This window comes from Pinus tabuliformis, chromosome Q (genome assembly GCF_031772625.1).
Source record: "Pinus tabuliformis cultivar Carrire ecotype Pingquan chromosome Q, CPIR1, whole genome shotgun sequence".
NCBI classification, from domain to species: Eukaryota; Viridiplantae; Streptophyta; class Pinopsida; order Pinales; family Pinaceae; genus Pinus; species Pinus tabuliformis.
In genome coordinates, this window is record NC_142296.1 from 612,630,538 (window position 1) to 612,658,206 (window position 27,669).

Sequence of the window (27,669 nt, forward strand, 5' to 3'; positions counted from 1 at the left end):
GGAGGGAAAAGGTGGACAGTACAACTTACAGACAGTTGATTGGCAGCTTGATTTATTTGACAAATACTCGTCCTGATCTATCTTATGCAGTCAGTATTCTTTCACGTTTTATGCAGGAACCACGAGACAGCCACTGGAATGCAGCCCAAAGAGTTCTTCGATATATCCAAGGAACAAAAGATTTTGGTCTTCTTTACACAAAGACTAAAAATTTTGTACTTGGTGGATATTCAGATGCCGACTTTGCTGGGAGTATTGATGATCGAGCATCAACATCAGGTTATTTAATGAACATGGGGTCAGCAGCAGTATCTTGGAGTTGTAAGAAACAAGCTACAGTGGCCACTTCTTCAGCAGAAGCAGAGTACATTTCAGCATGGAAAGCAGCATGTGAAATTGTTTAGTTGCGCCGAATTTTGCAGGACTTGGGCATTTCTCAGGGAGAAGCTACATCATTGTTCATTGATAGCCAGTCAGCGATCAAACTTGCCAAGAACCCAATTTTTCATTCAAAGACAAAGCATGTGGACACCAAGTATCATCATATCAGGTCACTCATTGCCAAAGATGTCCTCAAACCAATTTATTGCCCTTCCGAAGATCAGTTCTCCGACATTTTCACCAAACCGCTTGGCAGAATAAAATTTACTAAGTTCAGGGATGAACTTGGTATTTGTTGTAATGTATCTTTGGATCATAGGGGGGAATGTTAGATGATCCAAAAATACTTTATTATCATAGGTTATAAAATTGAAATAAAATAATTATTTATTTTAAGAAATTAAATTAATAATTATTCTAGAATGATTAATTATTTTAGAGACAATTAGAATTAGTATATTGTTGTAACAAGATATGACTCTCCAAATGAGTCGTATCTTAGGCTCTATTATAGGAGATTAGTTAGCTAGTTGGTTTGAATAGCATTTATTGTAAATGGACACTTGTAAGTGATCCATCATTAGAGGTAGTTAGGACATGGAGCTTATAAATAGCTCATTGCAAGAGTGTTTGGTTGTTCGGGTGTAAGCTCTTGCAAATCAATTATGTAATTGTTTTTTTCTGATTAATAAAATTACGTGTCTGAGGACACTTCTACCATTATTTCTTTCAAGGTGTCGAAGGCTTTTTGATGTTTGCCTCCCCACTGAAACACCTTATTCAATCCCGTTAAAGCATGTAAGGGAGCTACAATTGAGGAAAAGTTAAAAATAAACTTCCTCCAATATTGTGTTGCTCCTAAGAAGCTTCTCACTTCTGTAGCAGACCCGGGATTAAGCCAGTTCACAATGACTGCCACTTTAGAGGGATCTATTTTCAATTCACCTCACCCTACTATATGAACCAAGTAGTTTAGAGATGTTTTTCCGAATTCACATTTTTAGAGTTTAATATAAAGTTTTTCTCTTTTCAAAACATCTAATGTCTGTTTAACATGCTTTAAATGTTCTTCCCACGTTTTACTAAAAATCAGAATGTCATCCAGATACACAATAACAAAATCATCAAGAAAAAGTCTGAGTACATCATTCATTAATCTCATGAAAGTAGCGGGAGCATTAGTTAAGCCAAAAGGCATAACCAGCCATTCATACAATCCCTGATTTGTTTTGAAAGCAGTCTTCCATGCAGCTTGCTTTGCAACTCTGACCTGATGGTATCCACTATGCAAATCCAGCTTGGTGAAATAAACAGCGTCTTTCAATTGATCTAAAAGATCATCTATGCGAGGAAGGGGATAACGATTTTTTATTGTTATCTTGTTCAGTGCTCGGTAATCAATGCACATTCTCCACGAGCCATCTTTCTTTCTCACCAAAACGATTGGTGACCCACATGGTGATGTGCTAGGCCTGATGAAGCCCTTCTCGAGCAACTCCTGCACCTGCTTCTTGATTTTAGCATTCTCTAAAGCAGACAACCTGTACATCCCAATGTTAGGCAATGGAACATCTTGCTGCAAAATAATATCATGTACTATTCCCTTTTTGGGTGGCAGACCTTTAGGTTCTTGAAACAAGACATCAAACTCTGAAACAATGTTTCCTATATCAGCTTGTTGTTCAGCGTTACATCCCTCAAATACATTGGTTTTATCAGGTTTATTTTCCTTAACCACCATCAGTAAGAATTGTTTGCATGAATTTATCATTATTTTCATCTATCCTAAGTTTATGAGAGTGTAATTATTCTTGAGCTTATGAGCTCTTACAAAGTATTCGATTCCATCTTTAACAAGTAGATACTTGTTCTTAGCTCTATAGAAAATAGCCTTTCTATCATACAAGTAAGGACTTCCTAAAACTTCCACATATATCCAAAGGAATTATGTCTAACTCAACCTCATCTACAAATGCTGACCCAAAAAAAAAACTTGAGTTTGCATTGTCTAGTCACTTGTAGTTGTGATTTATCATTCAACCATCCTAATGGGTATGGCTTCTTGTGAGGTGTAGTTGTTAATCCCAATTTCTTTACAATTGCTTCAGAAATTAGATTTACTTGTGAGCCACTATCAAATAAAGTATCAATCTTTTGGTTTTTGGAAATAACTCGAATATGGAAAAGCTCATGTCTTTTTCTCTCATTTTCTTCATCAATAACAGATTGAGCAGAATTACTAGTAGATGCTTCAGAATTCTTACCTTTTATACCTGTGGCTGTTTTAGTTGTTTCATCTCCCTAGTCTGACCCCAAATCTTTCTGAATAGCTGCAGCTGTCTTCTTCTTCTTGCCCTCGGACTTTTTAGGTCTCAGCTCTGAATGCAGAATCCAACAATGCTCATCATCATGCCCCTCCTTTTACAGTGAATGGATGAAGCGTTGACTTTCTATGTAGTGTTAGCCTTCTTTGCTTTCCACTTCTGCTTTCTTTTCTCCTTGATCTTGTTTACAGTGGGTTGGGATGGTCCCCCAACTTCTGGATTTCCATTCTTTCCTCTAGCTTCTACTTTCCTCTAACTTCTAGATGAGTAACTTGTACAAATACCTCATCCATACTAGTGGGATTAAACATGAGGATGGTATTCCTCATGTAGCTGTGTAGACCACCAATATACTTCAAAAGAGTCTCTGGTGAGTCTAATGAGATACCCAACATCAATGCTCTCTCTCTGAATTCTCGAGTATACCCTTGCACACTTTGCCCTTTCAACTGTCAAAGAGTTTGGCAACTCATCATGGCTTGTTGCATGTAGGCCAATGGGTAGCACTGCTTTTTGATTGCAGCAACAAATTCACTCCAAACAGAGATGGTCTTGCCATGTCTTTTCATATCAGCTTGGGTTCTGCCTTCCCACCAAACCAAGGCAATGCCTCCTAGGCGTAGGCTTGCCAATTGAATCTTACTCTTGTCTGAGTCTATGTTCTGTACCCTGCAACACACATCAATTTGTCTAATCCAATTGTACAACTTTTCAACATTTAACTCTCCATCATATATAAGCAAATCAAATTTAGCATCTAGTTTAATCAAAGATGCTTTCTTATTATGCACAGGGCTATTAGGAGGTGTGAGAAAGCTTTTCTCTTTCCCCTTTCCTTTGGAGTAGTCATGGAAGTGAGACTCATCTTCTTCTTTATCTTGCTTAGAGCCTGATGAATCTTCCACCTTATGCTTTCTAAAGACTCTGTACATTTCTTCAACAATGGACTTTATAGCTAGGAAACTCTCTATGAATTGAGGGTCTGGTCCTGTAGAACCTTCCTCTGACATTGTCTTTCGAGAATCGACTCTCCCAATTTCAGGATTAGTTTCCACCAACTCTCCTTCTCCTAATTTGAGCTTTGATCTAGTGAGCATTCACAGCTAAACCAACACAAGCTTGTCTAACCTTACAGCCTAAAGCTCTGATACCACTTGATCTGATATTCACCCTATGAGTGACATCAGTTAAGGATTTATTGTTTGAAAGTATTACATACTCATGTGCTGGTGTGTGTTCTGTGTTATTGAAGCAACGGATAGATCAAATTGCCAATACACAGACAATAAAATCGAAAGACAGCAGAAAAATACAGTACGCAAACACAAGGACACAAGAAATTTTAATAAGGAGTTCACTCTATTCTCCAGGGCTACATCTCCGGTCCAGCTTTCAGTGGTGGCCTTGCTTTATTGTGTCTTTAAGCAGAGAATTACAATAGAGGGACTCAATGTGAGTTCTCCTGAAGCAGGTTTTGCTTGGCAGGGTGGTTCTTGGATTCCCCAAGCCACTGGAGTGCACAGACTCTTCTTTTTCCTACCAGCTTTGTGACCTTTTGGTCTACAGTGGAAAGAGCCAAATGTGGTGCTCAGTCCGAACAGATTCCTCTATGGGATGGCTCGAATCTTCAAGCTCTCTGGTGCTCGATGTTACCTCTAGTCAGCTCGGCGCTCTGTCTCTTTCTGCTTTTGCTTCACTGTTCTCTGTGTTTCGTCCTCCTCTCGGGATTCTGGTCTCTCTGTCTTCGTCTCTCATACTGACTCTCTTAGTAACTGTCTAACTGTGTATTCTGTCTTTGTTCATGGCTTTTAGCCATTCGTTCCAATGCATGTTCGGTTCCTCTTCCGCCTCTGTCGATTCACCTTCTGCAGCTGCGCTTGGAGTTCCTTGTTCGGCATCATCATCAACGCTCAAGGAGTGGCCACATGTCCTCCTCTAAACGGCACCAGCATGCTTCGTCGATTTGTTTCTTCAGTTACATCGTGGATGCGTTCTTCCTCCACCGTGGTGGTCAAACGGATTCCAAATCCTTCTAAAACACAGCGTATTCCTTCGTCGATTCCGCTTCCTCCATCGGGCGCGATCTCAGCCGTCCGATCTGAGTCCCCCAGATCCAACGCCATACGCACGTTTCGTGCAGTTGACTTGCTCGACTGATAGCGCGCGATCAACGGCGATTTTCTCTCACCTTTGCTAGCCACGCGTCGATCGATGTACGGAATCGTTCCGCTCTCGTCCAAAACCTCTTACCATTTGAGGGCACCCCAATCAATACCGTTGGTTTCCAGAGTGCGAGTCCCGCCTTTGCACGTTTAGCGCTTTTTGCCTTTTCCGCACGTGGTTCTCTGGCTTCCCACACGTCCGTGTGCTCGGGCTTCCTCCTTCACGGCCCTGTTCGCCCAGCGATGCGCGATTAGCGCTAATCGGGCATCAAAAACCACCTTCTTTTCCCGACCCGGGGCTACTTTGACCTCCTGCGCAGTCTCCATGGGCCTCGATCAACGCGCTTTGACCAAGGTCCTCATCGTTCCACGCTGGCTGCCATTGCCACTGGTTCAGGGGTGTTTTTGATCGTTGTTTTGGATTCTTTAGAGATTTGTTCCGCCCTGATACAGTGATGGTTCTTTGACAGTGTTCTATGGATCCAATTCGGATCACTTGATGACTTGGAAATTGCTAAATATAGTAACCCTACCATGAATGGCACAGGAAAAAGAAAAATTCCAACACAATATCATTTAGTTTCTCCTCATTCTACATAACTATATCAAGCCCAACATTTCAAACACTTTGTAAATGCTTATATCAATCCCCTACTTATCCTTCACTACCATCTCCATGTCTAATTTTTGCAACCTATGAAAAGCATCCAGCACACAACCATGTACGCCACAATCCCTAAGTACCGACTACAACTCCAATTCCTCAAATAAATGAACGCCCCCGCTTCAATAACAATAGCAATTTTGGTGTAGTATTTATAATATAGGACCTACACCCACCAAATAGGATCCATTCTATTATAACTTATAAGCCTCCTCATGTGGTAAGTGAAAATACATCTAGGAGATACTCCACAGGTAGTTCATCTTGCAAGCGTGTCCCTCATTTTGCTAAACCAAAAAGGTTTTGTCACAAGAATAATGCACAACCCAAATCATGCCTCACAAGATTCAATCAATAAGAACCTTGATATTCTTCAAAGCATAAGGGGATTGCTTCTTGAAGTGAAATCTAAACCAAGGAATGGGAAACAGGGGTGGTTGAATAAATAGAGGAATTAGTTCCTCTGTAAAAGCTACCATCCCCAGAATTAGATCAACGTATGGCACCAAGGTCTGCTATATAATAGATAATGTGGAGTGTGGTATGTAGAAGTGGAAATTGAATTCCTAGAAAGCAAATCATAATCATTGAAGGCAAGTATTGATAGGGCACTTCAGAAATCGTAATCATATGTCAAACCACAAGTTAATACCTCCCCCAAGTGTTGATTTGTGTTGTCAGACCATAGAGTGTCTCATGGAGGAAAAAGAAATGATGAATGATATGTGTGAACTGCTTCCAAGAATTGGTCAAAAGCTAATTAGGAGTCAAAGCATGCCAACAAACATCTTAAGAAGCTTGCTACATGTAATGTACAAATTGAGGGATGAAGGATGGAAGTGCCTGGGTTGGAGTCCAGTATTGATCAGCTCCTATTGATAAATAGTATGTTAGTAGCATAGCTTCCTCATCTGTAGTCATGCAATGGCAACATACAAAGACAACTATGGTCACCATTGGCATGCAATAGTAGCAACTAGAGGTAACAACATTATTAAATGAAACCTCCAAAAGCATCAAGCATGATAAAGCAAGGAAGAATGTGGTATAGCTTGATGCCTTGATGCCTCTCGCTCACCGTGTGGAGACTGGAGATGATGAACCCACTTTCCTTTTGTTAGTGCTTTGAACCTCTGGTCTCGATAGGTTAGTGTTGTTTACTTGCCTATATTCCCTGTGGTGGCAGATAAATAGTTGAAGAGGGCAATTTTGACCTCTGGCGTGGATATTTCTGGTAGGTGAAAAGGGCAAAGCAAATGCACGCACTCCATGTTTAGTGACGAAATCATCGTTTCTTACAAGGGTCACAAACCTTGCCGCTTGCCCTCTGCGAGATTTGGGACCCACGACACACAAGAGGTGACCAAGAACATCATCAGCGTAAAGAATAAAGGAGAGTTGATGAGGAGCTCCATCTCTCCCGGACAGTCTTGTCGGTAATGAGTTTACCAACCATCTTAATCGTGGTTGTAATCAACCAGCAATTCATGCACAGGGAAATCAAATTCTAGTTCATGGTTTATACAGCAATGCAGAATTAATTTACACAAACTATCCACTAGGTGACAGGGTTATGGATTCCAGCCAATGATTCAAACGAAATGATAAAGGCATAATGTATTTCAAGACAGTTGTGTTGCTATGAGGAATGTAGTTTGAACTTCATGCAACGGGTAAGCATACCAAGGGTCACTGCTATACTAAATTACCCTTGTAATATACTACAGAGATCCATTTTTAAGCAGTCGAATAAACCTACAATGATAATTGGAACACCCATAAAACATCCACAGAGTAGATTAATCAATCACACACCACAAACATAATATATTATCGTTACGTGAAACCATGATACAATCACACAGTAGCAGCGTATCCTAATTCATGATGGACCAAGGTGATTTGAGTAACTCACTGTGTACATATCCTGGAGTGAATATGAGCTATTGAATTTGGGGACTGTTCTCATCTCCAAACCACAGATGAACTGCAAAAGAAAGTGGGAAGAATGCGGTGTAGCTTGATGTGTCTCTCTCACTGTGTGGAGACTCGAGAGGATGAACCCACTTTCCTTTTTTTAATGCTTTGAACCTCTGGTCTCGATAGGTTGTTGTGTTGTTTTCTTACCTATATTCCCTGTGGTGGCAGAGAAATAGCTAAAGAGGGCAATTTTGACAACTCCGGCGTGGAGATTTCCAGTAGGTGAAAAGGGCAAAGCAAACGCACGCACACACTCCCATGTTTAGTGACGGAATCATCACTTCTTACAAGGGTCACAAACCTTGCCCCTTGCCCTCTGCAAGATTTGGAACCCATGACACCCAAGAGCTAACCAAGAACATCATCAGCGTAAACAATACAGGAGAGTTGATGAGGAGCTTCATCTCTCCCAAAGTCTTGTCGGTAATGAAAGCGAAACAGTCTTGTTTACCAGCCATGTTAATCGTGAATGTAGTCAACCAAGAATTCGTGCACAGGGAAATCAAATTGTAGCTAAAGGAAGGCATAATGTATTTCAAGACAGTTGCGTTGCTATGAGGAATGTATTTTGAGCTTCATGCAACAGGTAAACATACCAAGGGTCATTGCTATACTAAATTACTCTTGAAATATGCCACAGAGAGCCATTTTTAAGCAATCGAATCAACCTACAACGATATCTGGAACACCCAGAAAACATCCATAGAGTAGAGTAATCAATCACACACCACAAACATAATATACTATCGAGTGAAACCATGATATAATCACATAGTAGCGGCAAGTCCTAATTCATGATGGACCAAGGTGATTCGAGTAACTTATTGTGTACATTACTTGAAGTGCAAATGGGCTATTGAATTTGAGGATTTTTCTCACCTCCCAGCCGCAGACGAACTATAATCAAACTTCCTGTGCAGTTGTCTCCCCCTAGCCAAATTCCAGGGCTGGTGAAGGCTGTTCCCGATACCAAATGATGATGTCATTCGAACCAGGAATCCCAAAGGCACTGCCCAACCAGACAAGCTCCTCCTTCCTATGTTCTCCTAGACTTTTTTTCCTTCTTTGAGTTGTGGCCTCCTCTGTGCTCCATCTTGCTTCCTCCACTTCATAAACTCTCATGCCTTTCCTAGCTCGATTGCTCCCTTTTACAGCTATCCGAAATCTGGTTGTGGTTAGTGAGATCCTAGCCTTGCCCAACCCTTCTGGACCAACCAAAAGTGTTCCACTTGTCCTTTGTGTACATATTTTTGTGATGGTTGTTTCAGGCATCACTACTCAGTCTTGCAGGCCAATGATCCCCATGCCATTTGGCCTTTTCCCCTTGCTCGCCATCTATCCCAAGCAGCATGTCCACCTCAGACCTGGAATTAGTTGTCCCTTTGACTAAACCCATGTGCATATATTTCTTTTCTATTTACAATAAATGAAAGGGTAATCGGGGCTGTCACAACAACTATTGGGGCATGATGTTTTGCATTCGGAAGTCTTGATCAGAAACCCTTTTGTATGTATTCAATTAGTATATGAACATTTAGGACAAAAAATACCAACTTTTGCCAATGATTGGGTTTCCAATCTAGCAGACCAAGGAAAAAGGATTTTGATATTTATGTAATCTAGTATCAATTGAATAGAAAGCTTATTTACCACAAAAGGAGGACAGCGGGTCTTGGAAATCAATTAGTTAATATACTTGTAATGGAAAATGTGGACAGACATAAACCCTGGGTATTGATGATGTCAAGAACATGCTAATCTATATTCTAATTTCTACATTGATTATCAATATCAGATTTTTTTCCATGAAAAAAAATGTCTAAATTATATAGGCAATTACATAGAAAACTTATCAAATTAAGAAAGTTAACTACATCTATAAACTTTAGCTACTGAGCTTGAAATATAATCAGAGCTATATCTATTTACATTAATCAAGTTTAACATATGTTTACATTAATTGAGTTTAAACTGTATTAGAGAGCGTCAATGAACTTTTACTTCAGTTATTAAGCTTGAATATATTACAACAGGGACAGCCACTGCCCAAAAATACAAGTTAGAATATATGGACAGTTTGAAATCAGTGTATTACCTCAAGTTTCCACTACTAGGCTGCAATATTGAGAGAATCTTGATATGTGAATTGCTGTCATCAATGTGTATAACCACACAGCTGGGTCTTGAAAAACTTATTAAACAGGTTTTAACATTGAACTTTTGCACTTTCGCAGGTAGTTACCACCAATATCCGGCAATAAAATTGTTGGTGAGATTGCAACTTTTCATTTCTTAAATTGTAGTTTAGAATACAGATAGATTCAGTGCACTGAAAAAAACCCACAATCTACCTGGGCTGTACAGTCTCAATAACTAACAACTGCAATTCCATCAATTCTTCTAAATTTCTGACTAGATTTTGGACGAGTCAAATGTTTAGACTACAGGGAACTTCTTAGCGAATCAAAAAAATTAACATCTATGACCTCCAGCTATTGAGCAACATCTATTTACTGTAGTTATGAAACTATATTAGAAAACATCAACACATTTTAAGGTTAGTTATTAAGCTGCAATATATTGCAATAAGGGTCTTTGTGGTCCTTTGGTCCTTCGTCATAGTTGAGTTCTATAATTCTGATATAAACATGAATACAAAATTATTTAACTATTCTTTTTAAATATATTTTTACATTTTGTTTACGTTGTTCAAAGATATTTATCTCTAGCGGAATGTTATTAAAACCAACCTACAACAAAAATACCTGAGGAATCAGAATCCAAACCCCATATCAGGATCTTGATAGCACAAATTTTCCAAGTCCCCTGTGAGGATATATTCGATTTTTTTCTGCGCCGAACTAATCCAAATACAAGATATGCCAAAATAGCATTTCCTTCCCAAAGTTTTGGGGCAGAGGGGGGAAATTAGAACCTTCATTGGCTGAAATTGCCCAAATGGAACAACACACGCCATGAGATATAGTCACAAATTTCTTCATACTGCATGTATTAAAGGACCGTTAAATCTAGTTCGTGACAAGGAATCCATCCAAGTTTGCATGTATAATACACTTCCATAAAAGAGCTTTACTTGTTCAAATCCAGTTGGGGATGGAGTATGTACACTTCCATAGACTTTAGCAGTTGAATCTACTGGGTGGAGATGAGTTTCTTGTCCTACAAACAAGGGGTCCCATGCACCAATTTGATATATAATTTGACTGTGACCTTAAAAATAAATTATTGTTATTAATTAAAGAATGCAGATACCAACAAACACCATTTCTTCAATTTCTTAAAAGTTAGAAAATATATTGGTACAAAAAAACTAGTCATTGCCATTTATAGTGGAAACAAGTAGTACAATTCTTGAGAAACCTCATACATTCCACTTGATTCGTCCCATCATATAATGGAATGCGGTGCCCAAAACTCACTGAGAATGGCACGTTTGATTAAAGCTGCAGCCCCGTAAAACATTCTCCACTCAAAATATTTAGTACATCGGAACTGATTATCAGCTTCGAGAATAGGGTGCCTCGCAGCTTTTCACTTCCAGAATGTTCCAGTAGCAGTACACTGGTGAAACAAAGAAAATTATAAAACATACAGGGAAGCAATAACAAGGCAGCATGGAAATAATTGATAGCTTAGTGAGATGCCTTTCATATAAAAAAAATTGTGCTTGCCTGATGCTGACCCAAATTTCAATATCTTAGAATGAAAATACTAAACAATATACAGCACCTGAACTAAGCTGGACTGATTATAGTATGCCTATGGCATCAGCACACTGTGACTACCATCATAGCAGTCCAAATGTTATCAATTACGTGCTTCCGTGTAGGAGAAATACTAAGCAAGTAATTCAAAACCCAACCCCCTCTTTGGGAACCGTCTTGTACTACAATACATTAGCAGGGGAAACTGACAACCTTCAAGCTTTATGAGAATAAATGAAATACATGTGAAGCAATTTTAATTAACTTGTGTTAATGGTGAGCGTGAATCTCTGGGTATGAGGGACTCCTGATGAGGCTTTGACTCCTTCAAAATGCCGTTCTCATGGTACATCTTCAAATCGACATCATGTGGATTATTTTCCCTAAACTCTTCAACAAGAGCTTCAAAGGGAGGTGCACGCATGTTCTCTATCAAATCTCTGCTTGGAATTTCAATGTTCTCTCTAGATGGAGTTGTAGATGTAGGTTGATCCTCCTGAGACATTATTTGAGTGAGAATCATACCTCAAAATGAGAAAAAGAATGAGTTTTCGCAGTTACATTTTCAATTGATAAAACCAAGCTTGCAAATAAAAGGGAAAGAAAACCAGCTAGGAGTCATTACTGACCATATATTCATTGCAAAAGCAGCGCTCTGCTTGCTCTTCAATCTGTGTCACTCTGTTGAGATGGTCATTTTGAAGCTTTTGAAGTGTATGTGAGTGAGCTTCTACAGTCGATAGTATTTCAGATGCAACTTTATGCTCATGCTCCACTGAACCTGGCCAATATTTAGAAAAATTAAACCATTAACAAGTTTTGAAAAACCAAGAATTCAAAAATGGTGAAGGAGACATAAGAGAAGTTAGCCTTACTGTCAACATGAAGGAGAATGCTCTCATTATTCTTCTCTATATCTACTTCAGCTGAAACCCTTGATTGGTCAATTTCAGCATCATGTTTATCATTTGCTTCCACACCATTCCTGTATACAACAACAAATTTACAAGCCAGATCATCATAATTGTATTTACCTTCATAATTCAAGGTTGCAGTCCAAAATTCATGAACTAATGAAAAACATTATGGTTGTTAGGGAGATAGAAGCCACCTGACTAGCGACTCCATTACTGTTACATATTTTCTGCTATGATCGTCACCAGATTTCTTGGTTGTCTTCCAGTGCTGGGAAGCAGTGCTTGTAATATTGACACTAAAGAAACAAAATGAATACTTCCATTAGAAAACAATGACTGTTGAAAAGATAAATGCTAGAAACTATGTATATTAGACCGTTCCTGAGGTACAAGTTTCTATACCACTGCTGAAGTAGCAATTCCATACGGCAATGTTTTGCTGCTGAAAGTGCAGCACTTTCATTTGCATCATTGTCAGCCTGTTTAGCAAAAGTCTCCCATTTCCTTTTGGCATCAGATGTTGCAGCATCAATACTTAATATACCTTGCTGCATAGCCTCCTTGTCCTCAATGACTTTTTCTCTCAAATTGGAAAGTCTTGTGTTTACCTGCATCATAGTTACAAATTACAATGAGACTTCAAATGCATGAATGCCTTTGTTATCCTATACAAGATAATAAAAATCCAAAATCCAAGTGCCACAAAGATACCATGTCTGCTTTCCGGACCATTGCATTTGCAACAAGGTTAGATATATCGTTTATAAGTTGCTGTTCCTCCTGTCTTGATTGTTCCTGTTTTGATACATAAATCAGACACGCCAGATCGTAACAGATTAAAAAAGCTGACACATGACCATATTATTTTAACATTTTAAGACTTGACACCAGTTGTGCATTGGATGTCTTAGAAGAATAATTATGATTGAAAAAGGAACACACCTCGTAAGCTTTCTGAAAATCAATGATACTCTGCTCATGAACTTCATGAGAATGCTCAATGTGTTGCTGAAACTTAGATGCTTGATCTGCTAAGTTCTCAAAGAAACCCATTGTAGCCCCAGATATTGATGTTATTAACTCGATACTTGTGCGGGCTCTCTGACGCAACAAATCCTTACAAATTAATAAAGATGAGAAGGAACTTGAAGTTCTAATCAGAAGTCAAAGATGGATGCTCAAAATTCCCAGTGAACTTTTTTAAAAGCAAATATAAATAAAAGAGAAGAGCAATCACTTCACGCATTTGCTGAGCAAATTCAGCAATTTCTCCCTGCTGAACCGAAAGAGTGGTTTGAAGTTCCCTGAGTATTGAATCGGCTTCCCCCGCTGCCACACCAAGCATCTGCCAGGCAGTTTACATAAGATTGCCAAACTGAGTATAACATGATGAAGAAAGCAGTGTAAACAGAAAATAAGGTTCCAACTAAAATCACTTACTTCCTCAAGTGAATTGCCATTAGTAGAGGCAGCAGATTTCATCTCTTCCAGACTAGCATTTGAGTTTGCCTTATGCAAGCGAACTATATTTTGCAGACCTTGAAGGTGAGAGAAATACAATAATTTCAGATCCATCACTTTTTTCTTCAATTCCTCCAGTGACTGCCATCATATGCCAAACTCTCTAGTAAGATTGATATAAGCAGAAGCATACAAAGCCTAAATGTTTCCAGTTATCGATAGATACGTATGATTGTACATCCTTGAAATGATTCAAGTAAATCAAGATAGGTTTTTCACTGTACTACCTTATCATTAAAATCCATACAAGACTGAAATTGTTGCTCTACGGACTGAAGGTGGTGGTTTTGTTTCATCATTGATTCTACCACAATATTGCATAGAAGTCCTATTTGTTCCGAAAGCTCTGTTTGAAAATTATTCACCAATTCCCGATTTCCAGCATTCACTTTTTCCTTTCTTTCTGCAAGAAAAGCACATTTTTCAGAGAAAAAGACAAAGAAATGGGGAAGAAAATGATATGAAGGCAAGGAAAGTTCTATAACTTGTATGCTAGACATAGATACAATCAGAGCTATACTCACTTTTTACGATGCTTCTTGCATGAGATGATTTTATATTTATAGCACTTGTATATGCCAAACGAAAATTTAGAACAAAAACAGTGATTCTAACAATCCACCAGATTCTAATTGCACAATCTATTCATTTTAAGCATGCTCTTCATTAGAGTTAGTTGATATTAATATCTTTTAGGCTATAGCTACACCTCTAACATTAGAACTATTACAGTGATGGATTTTATATGGGTGTTCAATTCAACCAGCAGATACTTGTTCCGTTGCATAAAGCGCTATCAGATTTAAGCATGGGAAATTAAAATGCCGACCACCCCTTTTAAACTTTACTTTCCCATCAAGCTATCCTAATAATTTAGATCATTCTTGTAATAACTGTGCTAGTTGAACGGGGGCATATTGGTTTGAAAAACATATGGTACTTCACAAGGTCCAAACATGCAGCACCATGACATGCTTTTCCTCACAATTAGGGTTTCTAAGGTGTTGGTACCTTCACCTTCATCTTTGAGTGAAGCACCTTTCAATTTCAGTTTTTTACCTTCAGTTCACATTTTCCAACAAAAAGTTAAGTACAATGGTGGTTATTTTGTTTTATCATTAATGGTTACGTAAATAAGACAGTTATGTTCAACTAAAAATGTTGAACCATCATAGCTCTTTGAAATTTTTCTAAATAACACTCTCCTCTTCCACCTTAGAAAGCAGAGAGGATAACAATAAATATAACTTCTCTATATTTATCCTGTGTGGTTGATGTCTTGGCATATTTAGCACATTCAGAGTGATCGTCAATTTACAATGGTGGTTATTTTGTTTATCATTAATGTTTACGTAAATAAGACAGTTATGTTCAACTAAAAATGTTGAACCATCATGGCTCTTTGAAATTTTTCTAAATAACACTCTCCTCTTCCACCTTAGAAAGCAGAGAGGATAACAGTAAATATAAGTTCTCTATATTTATCCTGTGCGGTTGATGTCTTGGCATATTTAGCACATTCAGAGTGATCGTCAATTTACTGGTGCCTCCATTCTAATACTGGTCAGCCCACCCGCTTCTTCCAGGGCATTGTTTAGGTTTATTTTCATTTCTTTTAGCAATTTTCATTTCAATAATTCCAGAAATATTCAGTCTGGGTTATTTAGTACTGCAGCTAGATGAAAGATGATGTGTCAAAAATATAGTATATAAAATAATCAGGGATTCGAAACACCAATATTCTGCAAAGTTGTGAGTTGAGAAACATGTCAAAAGTGTACATTCTTGGTTTAACATGTTGGCAGAGCACTTGGTGATGATTGTGTGCAGTATTTTTAATCCCGAGGTCTTACCCAATATTTTGGTTACAATTGAGTACAGCATTTTAATCCTCAGGACTTTCCCAACATTATTTTGATCATAATTGAGTAGGGCAATTTAATCCACAGAACTTACATTTGTGCCCTCACAGTCATCATCTGCAATTAGGATGGGGAATAAGGTGTACAGTGAGACCTTCTCAATTCCTTATTGCATAGAACAATGGCATCTTTCATAAAGAGAATCAAACAATTTAACTTTCTCAAACACTATAAATGTCGCCAAAAACTCTCTATTGTGTTTAGATACAAAGCAAGCCCTCCACCTCCCCAACCGTAGCCCAACCGTGTATATTATTTTTCATGCACTTCCTCGACCTTTGTTTGAATGAGCATTTGCACAAATATAAATGGATAGAAGATTTATAATGGTCTCTGATTAAACCAGCATAGATCCATCTTAACACCGTATCTATCAAGCGTCGAGAGGAATCAAATATCTCGAGGTGCAAAACTCCTTTTCGAGTGCAAAAGTTGAGGAAATGTTTGCACCTCGAGAGATTTGATCCCTCTAGGCGCTTAATAGATTTGGGGTTAAGATGGATCTAGGCTAGTTTTAGCCATAAACGGTCACACAAAATTTGTTGAACATCTAATTATTTTGGTCATTTTAAAATCCTAAATAATATCTAAGATTAATTTGGTCATTTTAATTTTGAATTTTCCCAATTACCTCAATTTTTTGAAATGATAGAGATTGTTAATAACTTGACTGATGCAAAATGATGAAATAAAAATTTTAAACCCAGAGTGACAATGTAACACTGTTGTATAATAGAAAATGTGAATAATAAGAATGTTGTCAATTATGATAGTCTTCATTGTGATCATTCTCAAACTATTTTCTTCTATTGTTTTTATTGTCATACTTGTTAGTTTTGTCATCTTTTCATATCGATCATCTGAAAAGAGCGATTGAAATTGTAGACCATTCAATCTTTAACTAGAGCTATTGTAGGAAACGTCATACCTTGTCTCTCTTGCTCTCCAATATTAATAGTAACTTTCTTCAATATCAATCATTGTGACTTATAGAGTGTTAAACCCCAAGTAAGTTTCAATGGTAGTTGTTTATATTACCCTGTTGAATGCAAACTTACTAACAATGTTGGCTGATCAAAAAAGGGAATAATAAAAATGTAGTTAATTAAAAATAGTTTACAATTTCAAGAAGCAAACATTTCATGTAATTGAACATTTTATTTAAGATGAAAATTCAAGTATTTTATTTATGGTTAAATTACTATAACACAGAAATCGTTGCACATTGTCAACAAGTTTTTTGTGTTTACACTGAAATCAATGCACACTATTAATCTAATTACTTTGAAATTAATGTACATCACAAATCTAGTTACATGAAATAAGGTATAAACATCTCCATTGAAATCAATGAATCCAATGCAAGAAATCAAATAGGATTAGAAATCTACATATACACTGAATTTAATGCATCTAGTGCAAGCAATCAAATAGGATTAGAAATCAACATCTACACTAAAATCAATGCATCTAGTTCAAGCAACCAGATAGAATTAAAAATCAAAACCTACATTGAAATCAATGCATCTAGTGCAATCAATCAAATAGGATCAGGGAATCAACATCTACACTAAAATCAATGCATCTATTTCAGTGAAAAAAATATATATTCATGGCTCCTTCGTAAAATCCTTACTTCCTCTTTCTCTATGGTTAATAATGTTCAATATTATACAATACTATATATTATTGTATTTATCTTTGTGTGTCTCTTTCTTCTTCCCTTTAGGCTTTTTCTCTCCCCTTCGTCTTTGTGTCTATCACCCCCTCTCCTCCCTCTCTCCCCTATCTCACTCTCTCTCTCTTTCTGCCTCTCTCCTCCTCCCTCTCTCCCCTATCTCTCTCTCTCTCTTTCTGCTTCTCCCTCCATCTCTATCCATCTCTTCTTCCCTCTCTTTTCCCTTGCAATTTATATTTATATCTTCCTCCATCTCTCGTCTATCTCTCTCTATCTCATACCCCCAAACACACATGTTGTAGGAATTTACAGGGTAAGTTCCTCAGAAAGAATACCAAAAGGACACCGCTCACAACCAGATCTCAAATCAATACACCAGTATTTTTGACGTGGTTAAAACCCTCAAAGTGCAAGGAGGGAAACAGTCCACGGCCTGTCCCAACGTGGGTACTACAGGCAATTTATTAATCAAAGAATGAAAATTTACATAAGCTTCTCTCATGCACGGATTTCCCGAACAATGACCCTCCATGCGCTTTAAATAGAACTCATGGACCAATCGGGTGTCAAGCCACGGATCAAGTGTCGGTAATACCGAGGTGAGAGTCAACCGTCGGATCACTACATATCGTGACCGTCGGATTGTAAGTTACAAAATGTACAACGGTAAAGAAACACACTTTACCTAACTCTAACCTAACTCTATACTAGACCAAGTTGAACTTAACTATATCCTATGTGTCGGAATATCCTAACACATGTTCTCTCTCTCCATATATATCTATCTCTTGCTCCCTCCATCTTTGTCTCTTCTTCCCTATCTCTGCCCTCCATCTATATCTCCCTCCCTTCGTCTATCCTTCTTTGTCTCTATCTAGGCTAGTTTTAGCCATAAACAGTCACACAAAATTTGTTGAACATCTAATTATTTTGGTCATTTTAAAATCCTAAATAATATATCAGATTAATTTGGTCATTTTAGTTTTGAATTTTCCCATTTACATCAACTTTTTGAGATGATAAAGATTGTTAATACCTTGAATGATGAAATAAAAATTTTAACCCCAGAGTGACAATGTAACAGTGTTGTATAATAGAAAATGTGAATAATAAGAATGTTATCAATTATGATATTCTTCATTGTGATCATTCTCAAACTATTTTCTTCTATTGTTTTTGTTGTCACACTTGTTAGTTTTGTCATCTTTTCATTTCGATCATCTGAAAAGAGCGGTTGAAATTGTAGACCATTCAATCTTTAACTTGAGCTATTGTAGGAAACGTCATACCTTGTCTCTCTTGCTCTCCAATATTAATAGAAACTTTCTTCAATATCAATCATTGTGACTTATGGAGTGTTAAACCCCAAGTAAGTTTCAATGGTAGTTGTCTATATTACCCTGTTGAATGCAAACTTACTAACAATGTTGGCTGATCAAAAATGGGAATAACAAAAATGTAGTCAATTAAAAATAGTTTACAATTTCAAGAAGCAAACATTTCATGTAAGTGAACATTTTATTTAAGATGAAAATTCAAGTATTTTATTTATGGTTAAATTACTATAACACAGAAATCGTCGCACGTTGTCAACAAAATTTTTGTGTTTACACTAAAATCAATGCACACTATTAATCTAATTACTTTGAAATTGATGTACATCATAAATCTAGTTACATCAAATAAGTATAAACATCTAAAATCAATGAATCCAATGCAAGAAATCAAATAGGATTAGAAATCTACATATACACTGAATTTAATGCATCTAGTGCAAGCAATCAAATAGGATTAGAAATCAACATCTACACTAAAATCAATGCATCTAGTTCAAGCAACCAGATAGAATTAAAAATCAAAACCTACATTGAAATCAATGCATCTAGTGCAATCAATCAAATAGGATCAGGGAATCAACATCTACACTAAAATCAATGCATCTATTTCAGTGAAAAAAATATATATTCATGGCTCCTTCGTAAAATCCTTACTTCCTCTTTCTCTATGGTTAATAATGTTCAATATTATACAATACTATATATTATTGTATTTATCTTTGTGTGTCTCTTTCTTCTTCCCTTTAGGCTTTTTCTCTCCCCTTCGTCTTTGTGTCTATCACCCCCTCTCCTCCCTCTCTCCCCTATCTCACTCTCTCTCTCTTTCTGCCTCTCTCCTCCTCCCTCTCTCCCCTATCTCTCTCTCTCTCTTTCTGCTTCTCCCTCCATCTCTATCCATCTCTTCTTCCCTCTCTTTTCCCTTGCAATTTATATTTATATCTTCCTCCATCTCTCGTCTATCTCTCTCTATCTCATACCCCCAAACACACATGTTGTAGGAATTTACAGGGTAAGTTCCTCAGAAAGAATACCAAAAGGACACCGCTCACAACCAGATCTCAAATCAATACACCAGTATTTTTGACGTGGTTAAAACCCTCAAAGTGCAAGGAGGGAAACAGTCCACGGCCTGTCCCAACGTGGGTACTACAGGCAATTTATTAATCAAAGAATGAAAATTTACATAAGCTTCTCTCATGCACGGATTTCCCGAACAATGACCCTCCATGCGCTTTAAATAGAACTCATGGACCAATCGGGTGTCAAGCCACGGATCAAGTGTCGGTAATACCGAGGTGAGAGTCAACCGTCGGATCACTACATATCGTGACCGTCGGATTGTAAGTTACAAAATGTACAACGGTAAAGAAACACACTTTACCTAACTCTAACCTAACTCTATACTAGACCAAGTTGAACTTAACTATATCCTATGTGTCGGAATATCCTAACACATGTTCTCTCTCTCCATATATATCTATCTCTTGCTCCCTCCATCTTTGTCTCTTCTTCCCTATCTCTGCCCTCCATCTATATCTCCCTCCCTTCGTCTATCCTTCTTTGTCTCTATCTAGGCTAGTTTTAGCCATAAACAGTCACACAAAATTTGTTGAACATCTAATTATTTTGGTCATTTTAAAATCCTAAATAATATATCAGATTAATTTGGTCATTTTAGTTTTGAATTTTCCCATTTACATCAACTTTTTGAGATGATAAAGATTGTTAATACCTTGAATGATGAAATAAAAATTTTAACCCCAGAGTGACAATGTAACAGTGTTGTATAATAGAAAATGTGAATAATAAGAATGTTATCAATTATGATATTCTTCATTGTGATCATTCTCAAACTATTTTCTTCTATTGTTTTTGTTGTCACACTTGTTAGTTTTGTCATCTTTTCATTTCGATCATCTGAAAAGAGCGGTTGAAATTGTAGACCATTCAATCTTTAACTTGAGCTATTGTAGGAAACGTCATACCTTGTCTCTCTTGCTCTCCAATATTAATAGAAACTTTCTTCAATATCAATCATTGTGACTTATGGAGTGTTAAACCCCAAGTAAGTTTCAATGGTAGTTGTCTATATTACCCTGTTGAATGCAAACTTACTAACAATGTTGGCTGATCAAAAATGGGAATAACAAAAATGTAGTCAATTAAAAATAGTTTACAATTTCAAGAAGCAAACATTTCATGTAAGTGAACATTTTATTTAAGATGAAAATTCAAGTATTTTATTTATGGTTAAATTACTATAACACAGAAATCGTCGCACGTTGTCAACAAAATTTTTGTGTTTACACTAAAATCAATGCACACTATTAATCTAATTACTTTGAAATTGATGTACATCATAAATCTAGTTACATCAAATAAGTATAAACATCTAAAATCAATGAATCCAATGCAAGAAATCAAATAGGATTAGAAATCTACATATACACTGAATTTAATGCATCTAGTGCAAGCAATCAAATAGGATTAGAAATCAACATCTACACTAAAATCAATGCATCTAGTTCAAGCAACCAGATAGAATTAAAAATCAAAACCTACATTGAAATCAATGCATCTAGTGCAATCAATCAAATAGGATCAGGGAATCAACATCTACACTAAAATCAATGCATCTATTTCAGTGAAAAAAATATATATTCATGGCTCCTTCGTAAAATCCTTACTTCCTCTTTCTCTATGGTTAATAATGTTCAATATTATACAATACTATATATTATTGTATTTATCTTTGTGTGTCTCTTTCTTCTTCCCTTTAGGCTTTTTCTCTCCCCTTCGTCTTTGTGTCTATCACCCCCTCTCCTCCCTCTCTCCCCTATCTCACTCTCTCTCTCTTTCTGCCTCTCTCCTCCTCCCTCTCTCCCCTATCTCTCTCTCTCTCTTTCTGCTTCTCCCTCCATCTCTATCCATCTCTTCTTCCCTCTCTTTTCCCTTGCAATTTATATTTATATCTTCCTCCATCTCTCGTCTATCTCTCTCTATCTCATACCCCCAAACACACATGTTGTAGGAATTTACAGGGTAAGTTCCTCAGAAAGAATACCAAAAGGACACCGCTCACAACCAGATCTCAAATCAATACACCAGTATTTTTGACGTGGTTAAAACCCTCAAAGTGCAAGGAGGGAAACAGTCCACGGCCTGTCCCAACGTGGGTACTACAGGCAATTTATTAATCAAAGAATGAAAATTTACATAAGCTTCTCTCATGCACGGATTTCCCGAACAATGACCCTCCATGCGCTTTAAATAGAACTCATGGACCAATCGGGTGTCAAGCCACGGATCAAGTGTCGGTAATACCGAGGTGAGAGTCAACCGTCGGATCACTACATATCGTGACCGTCGGATTGTAAGTTACAAAATGTACAACGGTAAAGAAACACACTTTACCTAACTCTAACCTAACTCTATACTAGACCAAGTTGAACTTAACTATATCCTATGTGTCGGAATATCCTAACACATGTTCTCTCTCTCCATATATATCTATCTCTTGCTCCCTCCATCTTTGTCTCTTCTTCCCTATCTCTGCCCTCCATCTATATCTCCCTCCCTTCGTCTATCCTTCTTTGTCTCTATCTAGGCTAGTTTTAGCCATAAACAGTCACACAAAATTTGTTGAACATCTAATTATTTTGGTCATTTTAAAATCCTAAATAATATATCAGATTAATTTGGTCATTTTAGTTTTGAATTTTCCCATTTACATCAACTTTTTGAGATGATAAAGATTGTTAATACCTTGAATGATGAAATAAAAATTTTAACCCCAGAGTGACAATGTAACAGTGTTGTATAATAGAAAATGTGAATAATAAGAATGTTATCAATTATGATATTCTTCATTGTGATCATTCTCAAACTATTTTCTTCTATTGTTTTTGTTGTCACACTTGTTAGTTTTGTCATCTTTTCATTTCGATCATCTGAAAAGAGCGGTTGAAATTGTAGACCATTCAATCTTTAACTTGAGCTATTGTAGGAAACGTCATACCTTGTCTCTCTTGCTCTCCAATATTAATAGAAACTTTCTTCAATATCAATCATTGTGACTTATGGAGTGTTAAACCCCAAGTAAGTTTCAATGGTAGTTGTCTATATTACCCTGTTGAATGCAAACTTACTAACAATGTTGGCTGATCAAAAATGGGAATAACAAAAATGTAGTCAATTAAAAATAGTTTACAATTTCAAGAAGCAAACATTTCATGTAAGTGAACATTTTATTTAAGATGAAAATTCAAGTATTTTATTTATGGTTAAATTACTATAACACAGAAATCGTCGCACGTTGTCAACAAAATTTTTGTGTTTACACTAAAATCAATGCACACTATTAATCTAATTACTTTGAAATTGATGTACATCATAAATCTAGTTACATCAAATAAGTATAAACATCTAAAATCAATGAATCCAATGCAAGAAATCAAATAGGATTAGAAATCTACATATACACTGAATTTAATGCATCTAGTGCAAGCAATCAAATAGGATTAGAAATCAACATCTACACTAAAATCAATGCATCTAGTTCAAGCAACCAGATAGAATTAAAAATCAAAACCTACATTGAAATCAATGCATCTAGTGCAATCAATCAAATAGGATCAGGGAATCAACATCTACACTAAAATCAATGCATCTATTTCAGTGAAAAAAATATATATTCATGGCTCCTTCGTAAAATCCTTACTTCCTCTTTCTCTATGGTTAATAATGTTCAATATTATACAATACTATATATTATTGTATTTATCTTTGTGTGTCTCTTTCTTCTTCCCTTTAGGCTTTTTCTCTCCCCTTCGTCTTTGTGTCTATCACCCCCTCTCCTCCCTCTCTCCCCTATCTCACTCTCTCTCTCTTTCTGCCTCTCTCCTCCTCCCTCTCTCCCCTATCTCTCTCTCTCTCTTTCTGCTTCTCCCTCCATCTCTATCCATCTCTTCTTCCCTCTCTTTTCCCTTGCAATTTATATTTATATCTTCCTCCATCTCTCGTCTATCTCTCTCTATCTCATACCCCCAAACACACATGTTGTAGGAATTTACAGGGTAAGTTCCTCAGAAAGAATACCAAAAGGACACCGCTCACAACCAGATCTCAAATCAATACACCAGTATTTTTGACGTGGTTAAAACCCTCAAAGTGCAAGGAGGGAAACAGTCCACGGCCTGTCCCAACGTGGGTACTACAGGCAATTTATTAATCAAAGAATGAAAATTTACATAAGCTTCTCTCATGCACGGATTTCCCGAACAATGACCCTCCATGCGCTTTAAATAGAACTCATGGACCAATCGGGTGTCAAGCCACGGATCAAGTGTCGGTAATACCGAGGTGAGAGTCAACCGTCGGATCACTACATATCGTGACCGTCGGATTGTAAGTTACAAAATGTACAACGGTAAAGAAACACACTTTACCTAACTCTAACCTAACTCTATACTAGACCAAGTTGAACTTAACTATATCCTATGTGTCGGAATATCCTAACACATGTTCTCTCTCTCCATATATATCTATCTCTTGCTCCCTCCATCTTTGTCTCTTCTTCCCTATCTCTGCCCTCCATCTATATCTCCCTCCCTTCGTCTATCCTTCTTTGTCTCTATCTAGGCTAGTTTTAGCCATAAACAGTCACACAAAATTTGTTGAACATCTAATTATTTTGGTCATTTTAAAATCCTAAATAATATATCAGATTAATTTGGTCATTTTAGTTTTGAATTTTCCCATTTACATCAACTTTTTGAGATGATAAAGATTGTTAATACCTTGAATGATGAAATAAAAATTTTAACCCCAGAGTGACAATGTAACAGTGTTGTATAATAGAAAATGTGAATAATAAGAATGTTATCAATTATGATATTCTTCATTGTGATCATTCTCAAACTATTTTCTTCTATTGTTTTTGTTGTCACACTTGTTAGTTTTGTCATCTTTTCATTTCGATCATCTGAAAAGAGCGGTTGAAATTGTAGACCATTCAATCTTTAACTTGAGCTATTGTAGGAAACGTCATACCTTGTCTCTCTTGCTCTCCAATATTAATAGAAACTTTCTTCAATATCAATCATTGTGACTTATGGAGTGTTAAACCCCAAGTAAGTTTCAATGGTAGTTGTCTATATTACCCTGTTGAATGCAAACTTACTAACAATGTTGGCTGATCAAAAATGGGAATAACAAAAATGTAGTCAATTAAAAATAGTTTACAATTTCAAGAAGCAAACATTTCATGTAAGTGAACATTTTATTTAAGATGAAAATTCAAGTATTTTATTTATGGTTAAATTACTATAACACAGAAATCGTCGCACGTTGTCAACAAAATTTTTGTGTTTACACTAAAATCAATGCACACTATTAATCTAATTACTTTGAAATTGATGTACATCATAAATCTAGTTACATCAAATAAGTATAAACATCTAAAATCAATGAATCCAATGCAAGAAATCAAATAGGATTAGAAATCTACATATACACTGAATTTAATGCATCTAGTGCAAGCAATCAAATAGGATTAGAAATCAACATCTACACTAAAATCAATGCATCTAGTTCAAGCAACCAGATAGAATTAAAAATCAAAACCTACATTGAAATCAATGCATCTAGTGCAATCAATCAAATAGGATCAGGGAATCAACATCTACACTAAAATCAATGCATCTATTTCAGTGAAAAAAATATATATTCATGGCTCCTTCGTAAAATCCTTACTTCCTCTTTCTCTATGGTTAATAATGTTCAATATTATACAATACTATATATTATTGTATTTATCTTTGTGTGTCTCTTTCTTCTTCCCTTTAGGCTTTTTCTCTCCCCTTCGTCTTTGTGTCTATCACCCCCTCTCCTCCCTCTCTCCCCTATCTCACTCTCTCTCTCTTTCTGCCTCTCTCCTCCTCCCTCTCTCCCCTATCTCTCTCTCTCTCTTTCTGCTTCTCCCTCCATCTCTATCCATCTCTTCTTCCCTCTCTTTTCCCTTGCAATTTATATTTATATCTTCCTCCATCTCTCGTCTATCTCTCTCTATCTCATACCCCCAAACACACATGTTGTAGGAATTTACAGGGTAAGTTCCTCAGAAAGAATACCAAAAGGACACCGCTCACAACCAGATCTCAAATCAATACACCAGTATTTTTGACGTGGTTAAAACCCTCAAAGTGCAAGGAGGGAAACAGTCCACGGCCTGTCCCAACGTGGGTACTACAGGCAATTTATTAATCAAAGAATGAAAATTTACATAAGCTTCTCTCATGCACGGATTTCCCGAACAATGACCCTCCATGCGCTTTAAATAGAACTCATGGACCAATCGGGTGTCAAGCCACGGATCAAGTGTCGGTAATACCGAGGTGAGAGTCAACCGTCGGATCACTACATATCGTGACCGTCGGATTGTAAGTTACAAAATGTACAACGGTAAAGAAACACACTTTACCTAACTCTATACTAGACCAAGTTGAACTTAACTATATCCTATGTGTCGGAATATCCTAACACATGTTCTCTCTCTCCATATATATCTATCTCTTGCTCCCTCCATCTTTGTCTCTTCTTCCCTATCTCTGCCCTCCATCTATATCTCCCTCCCTTCGTCTATCCTTCTTTGTCTCTATCTAGGCTAGTTTTAGCCATAAACAGTCACACAAAATTTGTTGAACATCTAATTATTTTGGTCATTTTAAAATCCTAAATAATATATCAGATTAATTTGGTCATTTTAGTTTTGAATTTTCCCATTTACATCAACTTTTTGAGATGATAAAGATTGTTAATACCTTGAATGATGAAATAAAAATTTTAACCCCAGAGTGACAATGTAACAGTGTTGTATAATAGAAAATGTGAATAATAAGAATGTTATCAATTATGATATTCTTCATTGTGATCATTCTCAAACTATTTTCTTCTATTGTTTTTGTTGTCACACTTGTTAGTTTTGTCATCTTTTCATTTCGATCATCTGAAAAGAGCGGTTGAAATTGTAGACCATTCAATCTTTAACTTGAGCTATTGTAGGAAACGTCATACCTTGTCTCTCTTGCTCTCCAATATTAATAGAAACTTTCTTCAATATCAATCATTGTGACTTATGGAGTGTTAAACCCCAAGTAAGTTTCAATGGTAGTTGTCTATATTACCCTGTTGAATGCAAACTTACTAACAATGTTGGCTGATCAAAAATGGGAATAACAAAAATGTAGTCAATTAAAAATAGTTTACAATTTCAAGAAGCAAACATTTCATGTAAGTGAACATTTTATTTAAGATGAAAATTCAAGTATTTTATTTATGGTTAAATTACTATAACACAGAAATCGTCGCACGTTGTCAACAAAATTTTTGTGTTTACACTAAAATCAATGCACACTATTAATCTAATTACTTTGAAATTGATGTACATCATAAATCTAGTTACATCAAATAAGTATAAACATCTAAAATCAATGAATCCAATGCAAGAAATCAAATAGGATTAGAAATCTACATATACACTGAATTTAATGCATCTAGTGCAAGCAATCAAATAGGATTAGAAATCAACATCTACACTAAAATCAATGCATCTAGTTCAAGCAACCAGATAGAATTAAAAATCAAAACCTACATTGAAATCAATGCATCTAGTGCAATCAATCAAATAGGATCAGGGAATCAACATCTACACTAAAATCAATGCATCTATTTCAGTGAAAAAAATATATATTCATGGCTCCTTCGTAAAATCCTTACTTCCTCTTTCTCTATGGTTAATAATGTTCAATATTATACAATACTATATATTATTGTATTTATCTTTGTGTGTCTCTTTCTTCTTCCCTTTAGGCTTTTTCTCTCCCCTTCGTCTTTGTGTCTATCACCCCCTCTCCTCCCTCTCTCCCCTATCTCACTCTCTCTCTCTTTCTGCCTCTCTCCTCCTCCCTCTCTCCCCTATCTCTCTCTCTCTCTTTCTGCTTCTCCCTCCATCTCTATCCATCTCTTCTTCCCTCTCTTTTCCCTTGCAATTTATATTTAT

At 36.6% G+C, this 27,669-nt stretch overlaps 1 protein-coding gene across 1 annotated transcript in view; it reads right to left on the reverse strand.

The window, feature by feature from the left end:
• Positions 1-11,147: 11,147 nt before the first annotated feature.
• LOC149220933 (kinesin-like protein KIN-5C) overlaps positions 11,148-27,669 on the reverse strand; it is a 75,442-nt gene continuing 58,920 nt past the window's right edge. The window contains exons 14-23 of the mRNA XM_089384955.1: positions 13,902-14,077; positions 13,594-13,755; positions 13,391-13,498; positions 13,096-13,254; positions 12,865-12,948; positions 12,556-12,761; positions 12,348-12,449; positions 12,112-12,221; positions 11,866-12,017; positions 11,148-11,732 (exon numbers count right to left, since the gene is read on the reverse strand). Of these exons, the coding sequence (XP_089241081.1) occupies positions 11,493-11,732; positions 11,866-12,017; positions 12,112-12,221; positions 12,348-12,449; positions 12,556-12,761; positions 12,865-12,948; positions 13,096-13,254; positions 13,391-13,498; positions 13,594-13,755; positions 13,902-14,077 (1,499 nt within the window). The 3' untranslated portion in view covers positions 11,148-11,492. The remainder of the gene's footprint in view (positions 11,733-11,865; positions 12,018-12,111; positions 12,222-12,347; positions 12,450-12,555; positions 12,762-12,864; positions 12,949-13,095; positions 13,255-13,390; positions 13,499-13,593; positions 13,756-13,901; positions 14,078-27,669) is intronic.